The sequence below is a fragment of the Megachile rotundata genome, chromosome 10 (assembly GCF_050947335.1).
Source record: "Megachile rotundata isolate GNS110a chromosome 10, iyMegRotu1, whole genome shotgun sequence".
Lineage (NCBI taxonomy): Eukaryota > Metazoa > Arthropoda > Insecta > Hymenoptera > Megachilidae > Megachile > Megachile rotundata.
The window spans coordinates 6,548,247-6,565,154 of record NC_134992.1 but is presented as its reverse complement, the minus strand read 5'-3'; the positions used below and the strand labels follow the sequence as shown (position 1 = coordinate 6,565,154).

Sequence of the window (16,908 nt, the reverse complement as noted above, 5' to 3'; positions counted from 1 at the left end):
TTTTTCAAAGTGAGAAAGTAATCTATTATCTGTTTACCGAACCCGAAGTTTATAACACATTTAGATAGATTTATCGATGTTTCCTCATGGAATTTTATCGTATGCGTCTTACCTAGCGCTACAACATAAACATAAACATGGCCGCGATGTAACGTAACCAACGACGTTGCACGCGGCCATTTTGTATACCACAGTCGTTGGAATTTATATAACAATATCATACAAGCCCCAAAAATGGCTATACGATTGAAACTCTTTGAATTGTTGCAAAAAGTGAAGAATCAATGGGATGCTCTGATATCGATGGTGAATTGTGAGGATGAAGAGTGCGGATTAGAAGACAATGAAATTGAAACGTGTATACAGTGATAACGAAATTATAGACAAATGTTCAATAGTCCTTGGAAATAGGTTATCCTCGGATGGTTAAAAAATGTTTACAATTTACGTAAAAGACATGTTTGTGTGCTATCAAGTTTTGAACATGAAAATGAAAATACACAAAATCATAAAAGCTGTCACAGACCATTTAGGAAAAAATAAAAGAAGGCTCTAATTATATCTTTTTATTGAGTTATAAAATATAGAATTATTAAGTTCAATAGTCCTCGAAAAATGAATTGAAAAATACTTTCAATTCATAACTTTCGAGTCACAAAATAAAAAAATTATTAAGAGTAAAGAACTATAAGAATTATTAGATTGCAGTTCTTCAAAAAAAAGTGAAAAAGTGTGTTTTCCTCTGTTTTGCCAAAAATGAACTTTTCTATCTAAACGTCACTTTTCGACCTAATTTATGTTCGACAGTTTGGGGTCGTATTTGGACAAGTCTTTACGCGTGTTTGCTGTGATATTCTATCTTTATGGAAGCAACATAAAATATAGCACGTGAAATGTTCCTGAATCTGCGGCTATTACTTGCTTGTTTATCATTATTTTACTTTAGGCTATGTTTCAACAGAGACACGATTTGCTTTTTACAGAAACTTTAACGAACAAGTTGACCCCATGAATAATAATGTTCTCGTAGTGCTATGGCTGTTATGTGAACGAAATTTTAGGTTATACTCAAAGGTAAACGCTAGAGGCAAATATGGCTTTGTTGGAGATTCCTAATGATGAATATGGAGGAGGTGGTGATAGTTATTATTTAGAAATAATAGTTATATTCTTTTTCTGTTGTTGTGTGGTTACTTGGAATTATTGTGTGAACAGTTTTTTAATTTATAGGCATATTGGTAGGATGGAGGGTTTAAGTTTTCTAATTTAAGGGGGTTGAAGTTTAGAAATTTGGTAATTTGAGAATTTGGGAAGTTGGGGATTTCAGTATTTGGGAATAGGGAAAATTAGGGATTTGAGAATTTACGAATAGGAGAAATTGGGTATTTCAGAATTTGGGAATAGAAAAGATTAGGGATTTAAGAATGTGGGCATTTGAGGGATTAGGAATTAGTGGATTTGGAACTTTAGGAATTTTGGGATGCTAGAATTTGGATCATTAAGGTTTCAAAATTTTAGGAATTTGGTAAATTAGAAAATTGGAAATGTAGGAATTTGCAAAATTGAGAATTTCAGATCTTGGGAATTTAAAAAATTGGGGATTTGGGCATTTGAGGGTTTGGAGATTCAGAGATTTGGGGATTCGGACAATTAACATTTCAAAATTTTAGAGATTCGGTAATTTAGAAATTTGGAACTGTAAAAATTTCCAAAATTATAGATTTGGAAACATAAAAATTTAGGTAAATGTAAATTCGAAAAATAAAAATTTCACACCTTTGAAGATTTGGCAATTTACTAATTTGCAAAAGTGACAAACTGGTGATTTCTCAAGTTGGAAAACTAAGAATTTAGTGACTTCGAAAAAAGTAATTTGAAAATTTGAGAAATTTAAAAATTCATAAAATTGAAACTGTACAAATTTCAAATTTAAAAAAATTCCAAACATCTACCCACACCAAAATCGTTGTCAAAGGTGTACAAAACTGATCAACCTAAGTAGAAACTTACGAGTGGAGTAAATTGAAAGGAACAAAGCATATCATGGTACAAGGAACAAATACACGCTATCACACTAATCCACACGTTGTCTACAAACACGTAAGTGGCTGTAATTTTCGTATTAAAGTAATTACCACGATGACGTAGTTCAAAGTCGTCGACCGTGGTAGAGAGCTACAAAAGGAACGGGGTTAATGAATTAAAAGCAACACCTGGGACAGTTTGTCCGTTCGTTATCCGAACAACCCTCTTTATCTGACCGAACTCTCCCCGAGATGGCGTTCCTTTCAGTTCCAAGATTAAGTTCGACTTGTATCTACGTTACAAGTTTCAATAAGTAAATAACACGTTAAAACAATTAATCAACGTCCTCTTGACCCACGAAGTATTTGCCTTGTAAAGCGTCAAGGTCTCACTTGTCAAACTTCAAATTTGCAAATTTTAATTTATGTAATTTAAATTATGAGTAAGTAAGGTTTAAAGTATTTTATAGGTACAAGTTTGTATTTAATATTAGTTTATAATGAATTTTTTAAGTTATGTAGGACGTCGAGAATTAAATGAATTTTATTTTGATTCAAGTGGACATATTATTAATTGTACATGCATATATGTGTATTTTTATATATCCATATGTATATGTATGTACTAGGCGTAGAATATCCACGCTCTGGATTACTACACGTTGGATATTCACACGCTAGATTACTACGCGTTAGATTAACACGCATTAGATTCCTTCGCTTAGAATTACCACGCGCTGCATTATTACGCGTTGAATTTCTACGCGCTGAATATGCACGCGCTAGATTATTACGCGTTGAATATCCGCACGCTGTATTACTACACGTTGTATTACTACGCGTTGGATTACTACGCGTAGGATTACTACGCATTAGATTCCTTCGCTTAGAATTACCACGCGTGCATTATTACGCGTTGAATATGCACGCGCTAGATTATTACGCGCTGGATATCCACACGCTGTATTACTACACGTTGTATTACTACGCGTTGGATTATGACGCGTAGGATTACCACGCATTAGATTACTACATGTTGTATTACTACGCGTTGGATTACTACGCGTAGGATTACCACGCATTAGATTCTTTCGCTTAGAATTATCACGCGTGCATCATAACGCGTTGAATTACTACGTGTTGAATATGCACGCGCTAGATTATTACGCGTTGGATATCCATACGCTGTATTACTACACGTTGTATTACTACGCGTTGGATTACTACGCGTAGGATTACCACGCATTAGATTCTTTCGCTTAGAATTATCACGCGTGCATTATAACGCGTTGAATATACACGCGCTAGATTATTACGCGCTGGATATCCACACATTGTATTACTACACGTTGTATTGCTACGCGTTGGATTACCACGCATTAGATTACCACACATTGCATTACTACGCGTTGGATTACCACGTGTTGGATAAATACGCGTTATCCGAAGCTGCCGCTCTCGCGTCTGCGCATGCGTAATCCTCGCGCTCTGATTGATCCCTGTTTTTCCTTGATAATTCAAAAACGAAGCTTCAAACCCTATTTTTGCAAAGGGAAACCTTGCTTAGAGTCACATCAGCTACCCCCCAATTCAGGGATCTACACTAATTGTGAGACACCCTGTATATCCACATCCTTGGATACCTACTTACATCATTAGATACATACAGTCAGTGTAAAAAGTATTCGTACAGTAATTAATTTCAACAAAAATGTTGTGAAACGTCATTTATTAACAAAATTTGAACAAATAAAAAATACATACACATTCTTACATAGAATACATAGACATCTAAGAATATGTATGTATTTTTTATTTGTTCAAATTTTGTTAATAAATGACGTTTCACAACATTTTTGTTGAAATTAATTACTGTACGAATACTTTTTACACTGACTGTATGCTCCTACATATCTACACTAATCTACATACCTATATTCCCATATCTCTACATTTCTACTTACGTCTTAAATATATATCCAAACCACTATAGCTGTAAGTTTCTACGTTTCCAAATAACGTCCTTGTATCTTCTCTTACAGAACAATATGAACTAACCGTGATTTAAATTAAAACTAATTGTAAGTACAAATATAAGTTCCGTTTAAATTCGAGAAATTGTTCTCGGAATATCATAACCAACTGAATTTTCTCGTTCCGTTCAATAATTAAGTTCACGAGGGAAGTAAATTGCATTAAAACAATTCTGAAAATAAGCTCCAGCGGAATCTTGACACAGTAAGCTCGAATATTACGCGAACTTCAGTGACAAATTAAGAATGATGTATGGGACATTATAAATTAGGGAACAGGGAAGTTTTACTTCATTTTAAATTAAAATTAAGCTATGCTTCACGCAATACCAATTTTCCCGAGGAAAGTCTCTAAGGCACAAATTTAATTACTCAGTATGAAAAATGATTAAAATGTCCACCTTAATCTGTTGGCTTGAAAACGCGGTTTGTTACTTTATTATCTTTTCTTAACTTGTCAAAATATTTGGGTGGTTTAAATGCAAATTGTTCGCGGAATTTAATATACGACGGAAGATCTGTTTTATTTTTCTAACGGTTACAAAATTATTTAACACGTATAATAGGTTTAATTCTTCATATGGTGAAGAATTTAGAGTTTATTAATATTAATTAAGCTTAAGCATGATTTATGCGAAATTTACGTATTTTTTTACTTAAATTTACTCGTATACTAATTTTGATACTATTCGAAACATCTGCACATCTAGTTTCAGATTAATATTAGGTTACAGTAAGGATTAGTAAAAATTATATGCTGAATAGTATTTCTTTAAATACGTATTTAATTCTTAAAGTGCTGTGATAAATTGACAAGAATATAATACTTCGTTCATATTTTTTAAAAATCTTGTATTTAATTTGTCAAGTAAACCTTAAATTATTGTACGTCAATTATTGGAACACACAATTTTAATTCATATTATATCAACTCTGTTAATGATTATATTTTATCATTATTTGTTGATTTTACAATATACCTCATAACTGAAAATCTATGACTAAAGTAACTGTTTTTTGTTTTACTTTTATTCACATTTTTATTTTATTTTTGTTGTACTTTGATTTTATTTTTATACCATTTTTATTTCATTTTTATTCCATTTTTATACTATTTTTATTATTTTCATTTTACCTTCACTTTGTTTTCATTTTATCTCTATTTTATTTTATCATCTCCAAATCAATTTTCTAGCCAATAATTTAAAATACAAGTTTAGAAAATTTAGTCTTTTGAAATAGAGTTTCACATATATAACTTTTCCTATCCTCCCTATTTGTAAATATTTACAGTTTCAGTGCGGTCAATATTCCTATAGCAGTATTAAAATTTTAAAGAAGTTTCATAAGAAAAGATATAACCTGAAAACGTGTACCGCGTTGCGTATAGTACCTTGCTTGAAAAGGTTAAAAGTCCGAATTAAGGGTAGTTAGAGGAATTCGTGAAACGCTAATGTCGTTACATGCAGAAAATGTCCGTGACTGTCAGACACTCGAGCAAAATAATCCGAAAAGTAATAAAAGCATGGCGTCCCGTGTGCATTTTTAATTCGTTATCATTACCACGAACTCGTAACGTCTGCTAGTTGTCGTTTTGTTTAGCGACGCCTCGTTTCATTAAAAGATAAAACCGCATGTTACCGTTGTGCGAGCGAACCTGAATGCACCGCGTATTACAAACACCATACAAATGGTTAGGTTAGGTGTTCACGATTTTAATTATGCAACAAATGATTTCGCGCAATAGAGTGTTCGCTAGGAACATCGGCGCGGTGCTGCAAATGACATCTCGCGTACTTGTGAACACATATATGAACTTTATTCAGTCACGAGTTTCAAATAAATGCAACGATGTTATTATACAAGTTTATTAAATTTATAATAAATTAAATAAGTCTATCAATGATATAAATTAATTTCTTCGTTGGTGTGAGTATAATACAATGATTTTAGCAATCAAAGTTAATATGATCAAAAATATTTGTTAATACCAAAATTGTTATGAAATAAACTTAAATTCCGATGATTTTATATTGGCCATAAATATGTTATATTATTGCCACAATGTTTAAAGAAATAAAGACGATTAAAATCATAGGCACATTTTGCATTTAACAATCCTTGACTGTTCAGATTATTGCAATTAAATCATACAGAAGATACAAACAAGGTGCCATTTTAATTCATTATGCATAAATAAAGAGTACAGAACTTCACTTTTAATTTAACCACGAAATAATATTCGACACGAGCTATGCGTAAAATAGCCGGTCAATGCGTTAAGCACACTCTGTTTTTCGTAACGTTCTCAGCGAGAAGCTAAGCTACCCTAACTTGTCTCCCGAATTTTGAGTAATTCTGTGTATCCGTCTCGTGTCAACTAAAATAAAAATCGCAAAGTGGATCACGTCTATCCTTCAAACGAATCACTCACCTTCCTCAGGCATCCGACGAAGTTGTTGATCCCTTTGGCGCCCTGCAGGGATTTGGCCTCGGCTCCTCCGCCCACCACCAGACGATCGCTCGCCAAATGCGTGAACGAGCCCGCAGTGTGCCCGTGTTCCGTGTAAATCCCATCGACGATGGCGGACAACTGCAACAAGCAACAAAGTTCATAAGGACTTTTCGAAAAGTTACAGGCGCGGCGTCGGCTTAAAAGCGCCGGAAATCCCATTTCAGTTTTAGATTAAAGCGCGGTCAACTCGCTTTGACAGTGAATTAACGGAGTGTCTCTCGGTGAGGTACTTCTTATCACGTCGGTGGGCAAATGTGCTCGAGAGGTTGCGGAGGGCGGACGAGGGCATCGATGAAGGATTAAGTAATTTGGGGAAGAGGGGATGTGGTGATGTGGGAATTTTGGGAACGTGGAGATTTAAGGATGCAAGGATTTAGGGATGTGGGGATTTAGGGGTGCGACGATTTGTGGATGCGAGGATTTGGGGATGTGAGGATTTGGGGATGTGAGGATTTGGAGATGTGAGGGTTTGAGGATGTGAGTATTTGGGGATGTGAGGATTTGCGGATGTGAGTATTTGGGGATGTGAGGATTTGCGGATGTGAGCATTTGGGGATGTGAGAATTTGGAGATGTGAGAATTTGGGGATATGAGGATTTGGGGATGTGAGAATTTAGGAATGTGAGAATTTGGGCATGTGAGGATTTGATGATGTGGGGATTTGGGGATGTGAGGATTTGGAGATGTGAGAATTTGGGCATGTGAGGATTTGGAGATGTGAGGATTTGGTAATGTGGGGATTTGGGGATGTGAGGATTTGGAGATGTGAGGATTTGGTGATGTGGGGATTTGGGGATATGAGGATTTGGGGATGTGAGGATCTGGGGATGCGAGAATTTGGGGATGTGAGGATTTAGGGATATGCGGATTTGAAAATTTGGGGATTTGGAGATGTGAAGATTTGAGAATTTGGGAATGTGGGATTTTGTGGGGATGTGGGAATGTGGGAAAAAGAACTCTTCAAAAATAAGATCTGCCCTTCAGTCTCCTTAACATGAAGGTATCCTTGTTTGGACAAGTGTTGATCATTTGAGCGGGTTATATTGACCCTTGCAAGAGTAAGTACCCTTGCGATCCAAAGCATTTTCTATGAAATAATTATACATAACAAGTATAAAACACGATAGTTCAGTAATCTCGTAAACCTTTACAAGGCTTACAGTTCGTCCATCTTGCAGCATCTCTTCGAGATCACCCTCGAAGCTGCCATAAACTTTACTATTTAGACAAGAGAGGCTATTCTCGCGGAGAATGGCGTCGAGTGGTCCATTACGAGTTCACAGGATGGCGTCGATGGTCGTTATCCGTCGCTTGTCCTGTTCCTTTTTCGACCATTTCGTTTTCAGCAACGAAGGGGAAGCCTAGTCCAAGGTTCCTCCCTTTTCGCGGAAGCTAAAGGACTTTGCTAACCTTTCGTTGCTCGTTTCTTCTCCTGTTCGTTGCTGTAATTAGACTGCTCTCCAACGAAGGATGCTCTCCCTTCGACCATGCCAGTTCGAGCAATCTCTTCATAATTCTCCGGGTCTTATCCCGCCGGTTTCTTCGGGAGCAAACAGATCTTAGATGGAGTGTGGGTAACCGTGATAAAATTAAGGGAGAACGTAGTTCGTTAACGGACTCACGGGACCCTTCTACGCCATCAAAGCTTCTACCGAGTCTGCCAACTTGAGAGCTGCATTACGATGTTTGCCTGGACGGACATCGGCGATGTTGAACGAACGCTTCACCGCCATTTTGCTTCAGCTTCACTCTGGATTTACGGACATTTAATGACCACTTATATTCGACACTTTGACTATCCATATATGCATCACGTTTGACTTCTCATGTGAAGATAATACGTTATTAAGAATTTGTCTCGTTAAAAATATTTGTGTCAAATGTATAGAATTATTAATGTCATATACATATAATAAAATATTGTGAAAACATTAGGGCCATTTAGTAATTAGAGTTATTCTGTATATATACAATTCTTATTTTTGTAAGAATATCACACATGTGTTTTTAAAATTACATATGAATTCTTCAATACTGTTACGATTTCTGCATATGTATATTTACACGTGTGTAGAAGTATACATGTAAAACATGTGTTCCTAAAATGACATATGAATCCTTTTAGTACTGTTACAAATTGTGTGTAGGTATATTCTCATATACAAAAGGAATATCACACATGTGTTTCCAAAATTACATATGTGGGAATCCTTTCATTACTGTTAGCATTTCTTCATATGTAGATTCTCACATACGTAGAAATATAAAACATGAGTTCCTAAAATTAAATATAAATCCTTCCCCTGTTACAACTTCTATAGATATATTCTCACATACAATAGGAATATCACATATGTGCTTTCAAAATTACATATATGTGAATCCCTTCAGTACTGTTACGATTTTTGTATATGAATATTCTCACATATGCAGAAATATAAAATATGTATTTCTAAAATTAAATATGAATTCCTCTCACAGTTGCTATTTCTATAGGTATATTCTCACATACAATAGGAATATCCCACATGTCTTTCCAAAATTACATATGTGTGAATCACATGCATATTCTGACACATGTAGAAGAATAAAACATGTATTTCTAAAATTACGAATCTCTTGATTCATGTTACAATTCCTATGACAGAAGATCAACGATATAATTACACCCACACTTCCACATCCCCACAGGTGTAAAATTCCCCGAAATTCTGTGTCGCGAATCGAATGGGAAATGGAATCGTCATGGGCTTTTTGTCGTCGGTCAAATTGTCCCAAATTGTTAGGGACGATTTTTGTGTCAGTTTGCCGTGGAATGTATCACCGAAATGAAAATGACCGGTCGAGTGTGTCTCCTCGTTAAATCGGTAAAATTACACGGGACGATTGTACGTAGTCGACGGTCGAATTTAAATACTCGGCCCCGCAATTTGTATAAAATCTCGATTCAGCGCGGAAACTTTTATTTTAACGGGGGAAAATTTTTCGAAAGCAACTTCCTTTCTTTACACGAACTTTTTTTTACCGTGTTAGAGACGTCATTTATTTTTGTCGGGGTTTCGTTTTTCATTTTTTTTTTTTTTTTTTTTTTTTTCGGTCCGGACGGAAATTGTGCTCGAAAATCGTGGTACAGACGAGTACGAGAATTTAGAATAAATTGTCATCGTAGATGGAACTCTGTTTTTAAAAAAACGAAATGAAATTTTGCTGAGTGCACCTGTAGAGGGCCGTTCGGCATGAAAAAGGCTATACGTAAAATATTCTTGAAAATAAAATACATTTTATGCTAATCTGTCGAATGAGTCTGCATGTTCTACTTAATTTAGTATCCTATCATTTTAATGCAAAAATTAACGTACATATAATGAATGTACAGTATGCGAAATATTGAAATGAATGTACTTTATGATTATTCTTAAGTTGAACGTGCTATATGATAAAAAATATGCCGAATATACTATATGATTCTTCTTATGTTGAATATGCTCTATGAAAAACATTAAATTCAATATACCATATGAATATTCTTAGGCAACATGTACAATATGACGGTTGAAAAATAATTAAACATGAAGCTGAATGAACTAAATGATCAATTTTAATTTGAGCATACAATATTTTATGTATTGACACTGAAACTAACAAATGGATCAATTGTATCTGTATTGGCCTTTCTTGAAATATATGTAAAATGGTAAAATGATGAAATGGTGAAATGGTGAAATGGTAATATAGTAAAATAGTAAAATAGTAAAATAGTAAAATAGTAAAATAGTAAAATAATAAAATAGTAAAATAGTAAAATAGTAAAATAGTAAAACAGTAAAATAGTAAAATACTAAAATAGCAAAATAGCAAAATAGTAAAATAGTAAAATAGTAAAACAGTAAAACAGCAAAATAGTAAAATAGTAAAATAGCAAAATAGTAAAATAGTAAAATAGTAAAATAGTAAAATTGTAAAAGAGCAAAATAGTAATGTAGTAAAACATTAAAACAATAAAGTAACACAATATAATTAAATTTTATTTTCCATACCATCCCCTAAACAATTCAACACAAAAGTATATTAAATTTCAAAATTCGTTGCAATATTCTCCCACAACGATCACGATCCTACAACAAAGAAATCGGCAATCGTTCAATGTAAACTTGAGTCGACAATTCAGACGTATACGTATTTTCAATAAAGTTCGATTCCCTTTATCGTTGATGCTGAAACAGATAAGACTCAAACGTGATCCGTTATTGCATGTACGTTTCACGGCTAACGTCAGTTTTCACGTGTCACATTAGCTTTCGGCAAATCTTGCTCGACAGGTAAATCGTGTTAAGCAATTTCTCGTGGACCACGACGTTTTCCTGCTAACTTTTTTCGCACTCTTTCTCAACGCGAACCGCGCTCGCGTCAACGTTTACTCGACAATTTTGTTTCGACGTTTTCGCATTTCATTTCGCTTATTTATTCCTCGTGTTTTGTTGCGCTCTTCGCACGTCTGTTATACTTTCTCAAATTAAAATGTTATTACTTATAATATGTTATACTTAGTATTTTCATATACATATGTATTTTACACATCTAATGTGTTATATGTATATTATATTCTAATAAATTAAAGGAAAAATGTTGTTGATAGATATTAATGCTGAAGAATTTAGGTAATTTCATATTTGGATATTCGACTTTTTTAGAAATTTATTTCAACAATTTCTTATTTTCAAATTTCGAGACTCATGGATTGTAAGTTTACATGTTTATAAATTTACAAGTTTGAAAATTTGTACATTTGCATGTGTGAAAGGTTACAAGTATATTAATTAAAAAATTTACATATTTGCAAACGTTTCAATTTTCAAGCTTGAAAATTTCAATTAATTCTGTTAAAACAGAAATAAAATTTCCGTGGTTTGTTCCAAAAACAGTCTCTAACGAAGTGCAACAAAAATGAACCCAAAAAAATCACAAATTATTACCAACTATTAGGAGTTGCATATCTCCACGAGATTCTCACTATCCGGTACAAAAAGATTGCAGAAAATAAAGATTCTCATACCAAGAAGGAAACAGCATTGTAAGGAAATGCCGGGGGAAAAAACAGCGATGCAAAAGGAATTACAGAGAAAATTAAGACCAGCAAGAAGAACAGAATGAAAACAAATAGCCGGCGAAGTTGTAAGAGAATAAAAGAACCGAGGGCTGTTAAGCGAGGAGAAAGAGCCAGGTCCAGAAAAAGGCGACAGGTTAATAAAGAAACAGCGTAACTAATAAGAAAGTGAAAGAAAAAAAGAAAGAGACAAGGGAAAACGAGGTAGCCCAGCAACAGGGGACAGCGGAAGAAAAAGAGAAAGAATTAATGAAACAAGTAAACTGCGCCAGACTGCAACCCTCATGCTGTAATTTACTTGGTCCCGTAAACCCATACATTTCCCTCGAATCCTTCTCTTCTCTGCTTTCTATCACCAGCACAGTTTCTATGCGAGTCTGCTAATTCGTATTCAGGAGTCCATCTAACGGAATCGGACTTTGGATCCTGCGGCGACGCCTCTGCGACCCGGAAAATTGCTTAACGCGATTAAACCGACTCATGCTCGATATTTCCTGCCGTTAAACGACCCTTTGGGTACGATGGAAAAAAGGGTCAAGGCTATTTCACTTTTGTGCTCGATGGAAAAATACAATCGTGGATATGATATAGGGTTTTTTACTCTATGGCAAATTTCACCAAATGTTGATTTTATCAATTAATAAAACGAGAAAATTTTTACCCTTTGCACTCCTTAATTTTTATTATTTATCAACTCCATTTACAAAATGATCAAAAAGGGTTTTCAATAAAAAGTATTGCAACAGTGTGTAATATGTGGCAAACACATTTTTCATTTATTATAAATAGTAAAGAAATTAAAATATATATATTCAACTAACCTATTTATCTGAATTATTCTCAGAGGAGTGCTGTTACGGATAGAACTGGCCAATTGAGGCATTTCAGAGCATGGGATGAGAATTTAAAGATAAACATAAGATTTAATGAATTTAGCGGGGTTTTCGGGGACGACTGGTCAAAAGCAGCAGGCATGGCGAGTTTCCATGCCTCGAAGCCCTACGTGCACGGGGAAACCTGTGGCCGTATTCGTCGAACACCATGAGTGTCTCGGCATGAAAAACACCATCGTAGCACCGGGGGTAACCAATCCGCCCGGGAGTGGTGGTGCTCACCAAAACACCGAGGGCCACTCCGCTCGGGAGAGGTGAGAACCCGGGCGAGGGCGAGCTTGCTTGCCCTGCGCTCCGGCTAGCTGTCTGCGGGATCGGTCGCACTCGAAGACGATAGATAATTAATTTTTCTAAGAAATGTACACGTGCGTGGTGCACGTGGCAAAAGTGGCACGTGGCAAAAGTGGCACGTGGCACATGCTCTGAAATTCCGAGAAAAATGCCAATTAATAAGTATTTGATCCACCGCGAAATGCCGGCGAACCCAGGTGCGTACTTCGGCAGAAAAGAAAGACACTCCTCGGCGACGTCTCCTGATACGTAATTTTCGAGAAACGAGTACAAAGGCGCGGACCGCTCCGTTTGACGGCGGGTACCGGCAAGTGCCGGCGCGACATCGGTATCGCCGCGCGGCGTGGCGGCGCGGCGGCTCGGCCGCAAAGGGCGGGCGGCATCGCAAGGATCGGTCGTAGAGGGATGACCGCGAAGCCAAGGTCGACGGAGGGCACGTGGCAGATTTCGAAGAAATCGGGTGGTTGCTAGGAGACGTCGTAGGGGAGTGAAACGTATAAAATAGACGAGGGCACCGGGCCCGCACTTCACTTCGATTCATTCTCTTATATTTGTTGCTACGCGCTTCTTTCTTTATATTTGTTGTTACGAGGATTCACTTATAACTTGTCACTACGGGACATACTTGTTGTCATTACGGACTTTACTTGTATTTGCAAAGACTTTCGTTGCGGGATCAAGTATTTCGGTTTTGATTGTAATATTGATGTCACTCGCAGACTAAATTATAATACGTGTGTTATATAATAACTGAAATAAACTGTGCGTATTCACCGTCGGAAAAATTGAGTTGTTCTGATACAATTTTTGGTGCCAAAACCCGGGACACTTTGACCGGACAGACGGTGTTTGACGCGAAATCGTGATTTGTGTGGAAGTGCGAGTGACACACAAAGTGAACTTTACTCGAGACAATGGTACGAGGAAAACGAGCAGCAGCCCAACAGTCAGGAAAGCAGCCAGCGGCCAAGCGGGGCAGACCAGCGAAGGCGAGAGCATTGGCAGATCCAGGACCAGGACCGGCAACCATGGAGGACAACGATTCTGCGGGGCCTTCCAGGGCACCGTCTCCCATCCTACCTGTCATCCGACAGGGGCGTCGGGCAACAAGGACCACTGGGAACCAGCGGCAGCAGGAGCTGCCAGGAGGCAGCGGTCACGGAGCAGGATGGCAGCAGCGACCCACGGAGGCGAGCATCCCATCCGCAGCCGACGAGGACACGGACTTCTCCGACGAGGCGGAGGAAATCCAGGGCAGCGAGGACGACAGGGCAACGCATCAGCCATGGAGCAACAGCACCGCGTTACCAGTAAGGCGTCAACGAAACGTGAGTGAGCAATCCTTTATTGACCCGGCTGATCGACTATCCGCGGCTATCGAACGTACGTTAGCGGCGGTACGTGAAGCGTCGCTCGCAGGGGAAGGAAGTTCGCGATTAGTAAATCGTCTCACAACCGCGAAAGCGTTACCTAGCTTCTCCGGTGATCCCTTAGAGTGGCTACACTTTAAGGAGGCATATATATCGTCATCCGAATCGGGCGGATACTCGGACCGCGAAAACATTGCACGATTGTTCGATGCCCTAAAGGGCGAGGCGCGCGACGTGGTTAAAACTTTGCTCGCGAGTAGCCGCGACGCGGACACAATAATAAAGACGTTAGAATTGCATTTCGGAAATAAACGGGCCGCTGCCGAGAAAATCGTCGCGGAATTAAAAACGTTGCCGGAGATAGATTCGGGGAGAATTTCTCTCGTACAATTCGCGACGAAGTTACGCAGTGCAGTGGTAGCGTTTAAAACGTTTAGGTTATTAGGGTACCTGCACAGCCCCGAACTAGTAAAATCCGTGGGACATAAGATACCGATAGCATTGCGATATGCATATAACCGGTACGCCGTAAGCGTTAGAGAAGAGAAATCGGAACTCGAGAAACTCGCGGATTTCATATACGCGGAAGCCGAATTAGCTACGGAAGCCGGGATTTTTGATATCGATTGCACGACGGAACGACCGACACAAAGGGTAGATCGCGGCGCGTTCGGTGGATCGCGGCGGCCGTCGGCGAAAACGGCTGTGGTATGCGTAGCAGAACGGCGAGATAGGCGCGTAGAAGCAAACGCGACTGAAACTCGTAAATGCGCGTTTTGCAAAAAGGATAATCATCCGTCGCCGAAATGCCTCTTCTTCACCCGTGAGCCCGTGAGTAAGCGCTGGGATCTCGTGAAAAAGTACAACCTATGCTTCGGGTGTTTGAGGCCCGGTCATTCAAGAAACGATTGCAAGAGTGAGATGTGTAAGGTCTGCAAGAGGCAGCATCACATCCTGTTGCATAAATATGTCGACGCAAATAGTGCGGAAAATGAATCTCAGCGCGGGGCGATATCCGGGGGAGAGAGTGCGTCGGGCAGGGCATACGTCGCGAGCGACAACAGGTCGGGGGGAAATCGCGGTTCCATAGATAGCTGACTAGACGGGCAAAGCGTATTGCTGAAAATTATAGCGGTACGCGCGGGTGGGCCGAAGCGAACAATAGATACATTCGCGTTACTAGACGAGGGTTCCACGGTCACCCTGATAGACGATAGGTTGGCGCGAGACCTAGGGGTAAAGGGTTCGCGAATAGACGTGTCTATAAAAGGAATAGGCGAAGGAGAAATTCGATTAGAGAATAGCAAAAAAGTAGATTTTGACGTGGAAGGGATCTTCGGCACGCACCGGATCCGCGGAGCGATAACCGTAAAAAATCTGAAGTTTCCCACACAGTCGATCAGCCGGGACATTATTGCGCGGGTACACGGTGCCGCCAAAGACGTGGAGATCCGACCGTATCACGGAGCACGCGTAGAATTATTAATCGGTCAGGACAATTGGGACCTAATCGTAACACGGGAACTGCGCGAGATAATAGGTACAGATTTGGCGGTTTCGCGCTCCCGTCTTGGCTGGACCGTGCATGGGTCCGCAAAATGCTCCTCACGCGCGGTATACAAAATAGATGTAAGCGAATACCAATGTACAGGGGAGGCTCTGACTTCTTTAGACGACTTAGTAAAGGGTTATTTCGCGCTAGAATATACCAGAATAAAGGATAGCGTCGCGTGTAAAGGCGAGCAGGATCGCGCGTTGCGGATACTAGAGGAAACTAGTTCGCGTAAGGGAAAAATCTGGGAAACGGGCCTCTTATGGAAGGGCGATCACGCGCCGAGCACGAACGGTTTGTCTACTGCGCGGAAAAGGTTAGAATTATTAGAACGAAGGTTAGATCGCGATCCCGAATATGCACGTTTATATTACCAGGAAATGCAGCGTTTTCTGGACCAGGGTTACGCTCAAAGGGTTGAGAACACGTTAGAGAGGGCTAGGACGTGGTATCTACCGCACTTCGGAGTGCGAAACGTAAACAAGCCAAATAAAGTTCGACTAGTTTTCGATGCCGCGGCAAAAACCGGAGGAATAAGTTTAAACGACCAGCTGATGTCAGGTCCGGACCTATTAAAATCATTGCCGGGAATATTAATTCGGTTTAGACAATACGCGGTCGCGGTGAAGGCGGACATTTCAGATATGTTCCTACGCGTGCAAATTCGGGAAAGCGATCGTGGTGCGCAGAGATTCCTATGGCGAGGAAAAGACAGGAATAGAGAACCGGACATTTACGAGATGTCGACGTTAATCTTCGGCGCCAAATCATCCCCGTGTAGCGCGATCTACGTCAAAGATAAGAATGCGAAAGACTGTAATGAAGCTCACCCGGAGGCAGTTAGAAGTATTATTAATGATAGCTATATGGACGATTTCTTATCGAGTCGAAGAACCGTGCGCGAAGCGGCAGAGCTCGTTCGGGATGTAATCGCGATAAACGCGCGAGCGAATTTCGCCATGCATGGTTGGGCGAGCAACAAGGCGGAGGCCTTGCGAAATTCCGTCGATCACGGGCAACGGTTAGAGCAGGGCGACATGCGGTTAGGCGACCGAGGGGGAGAGAGGGTCCTCGGTCTTTTCTGGGACACACAGACTGACGAACTCAAATTCAATGTCGAGTTAAA

The 16,908-nt window shown here is 38.9% G+C and overlaps 1 protein-coding gene across 6 annotated transcripts in view; it reads right to left on the bottom strand.

The window, feature by feature from the left end:
- Window positions 1-16,908, bottom strand: part of Nrx-1 (neurexin 1) — a 583,956-nt gene that overhangs the window by 249,044 nt on the left and 318,004 nt on the right. For all 6 annotated transcript variants that reach the window (XM_076536346.1, XM_076536345.1, XM_076536349.1 and 3 more), the window contains one exon: window positions 6,492-6,650. In XM_076536346.1, coding sequence (XP_076392461.1) covers window positions 6,492-6,650 — 159 coding nt within the window. The remainder of the gene's footprint in view (window positions 1-6,491; window positions 6,651-16,908) is intronic.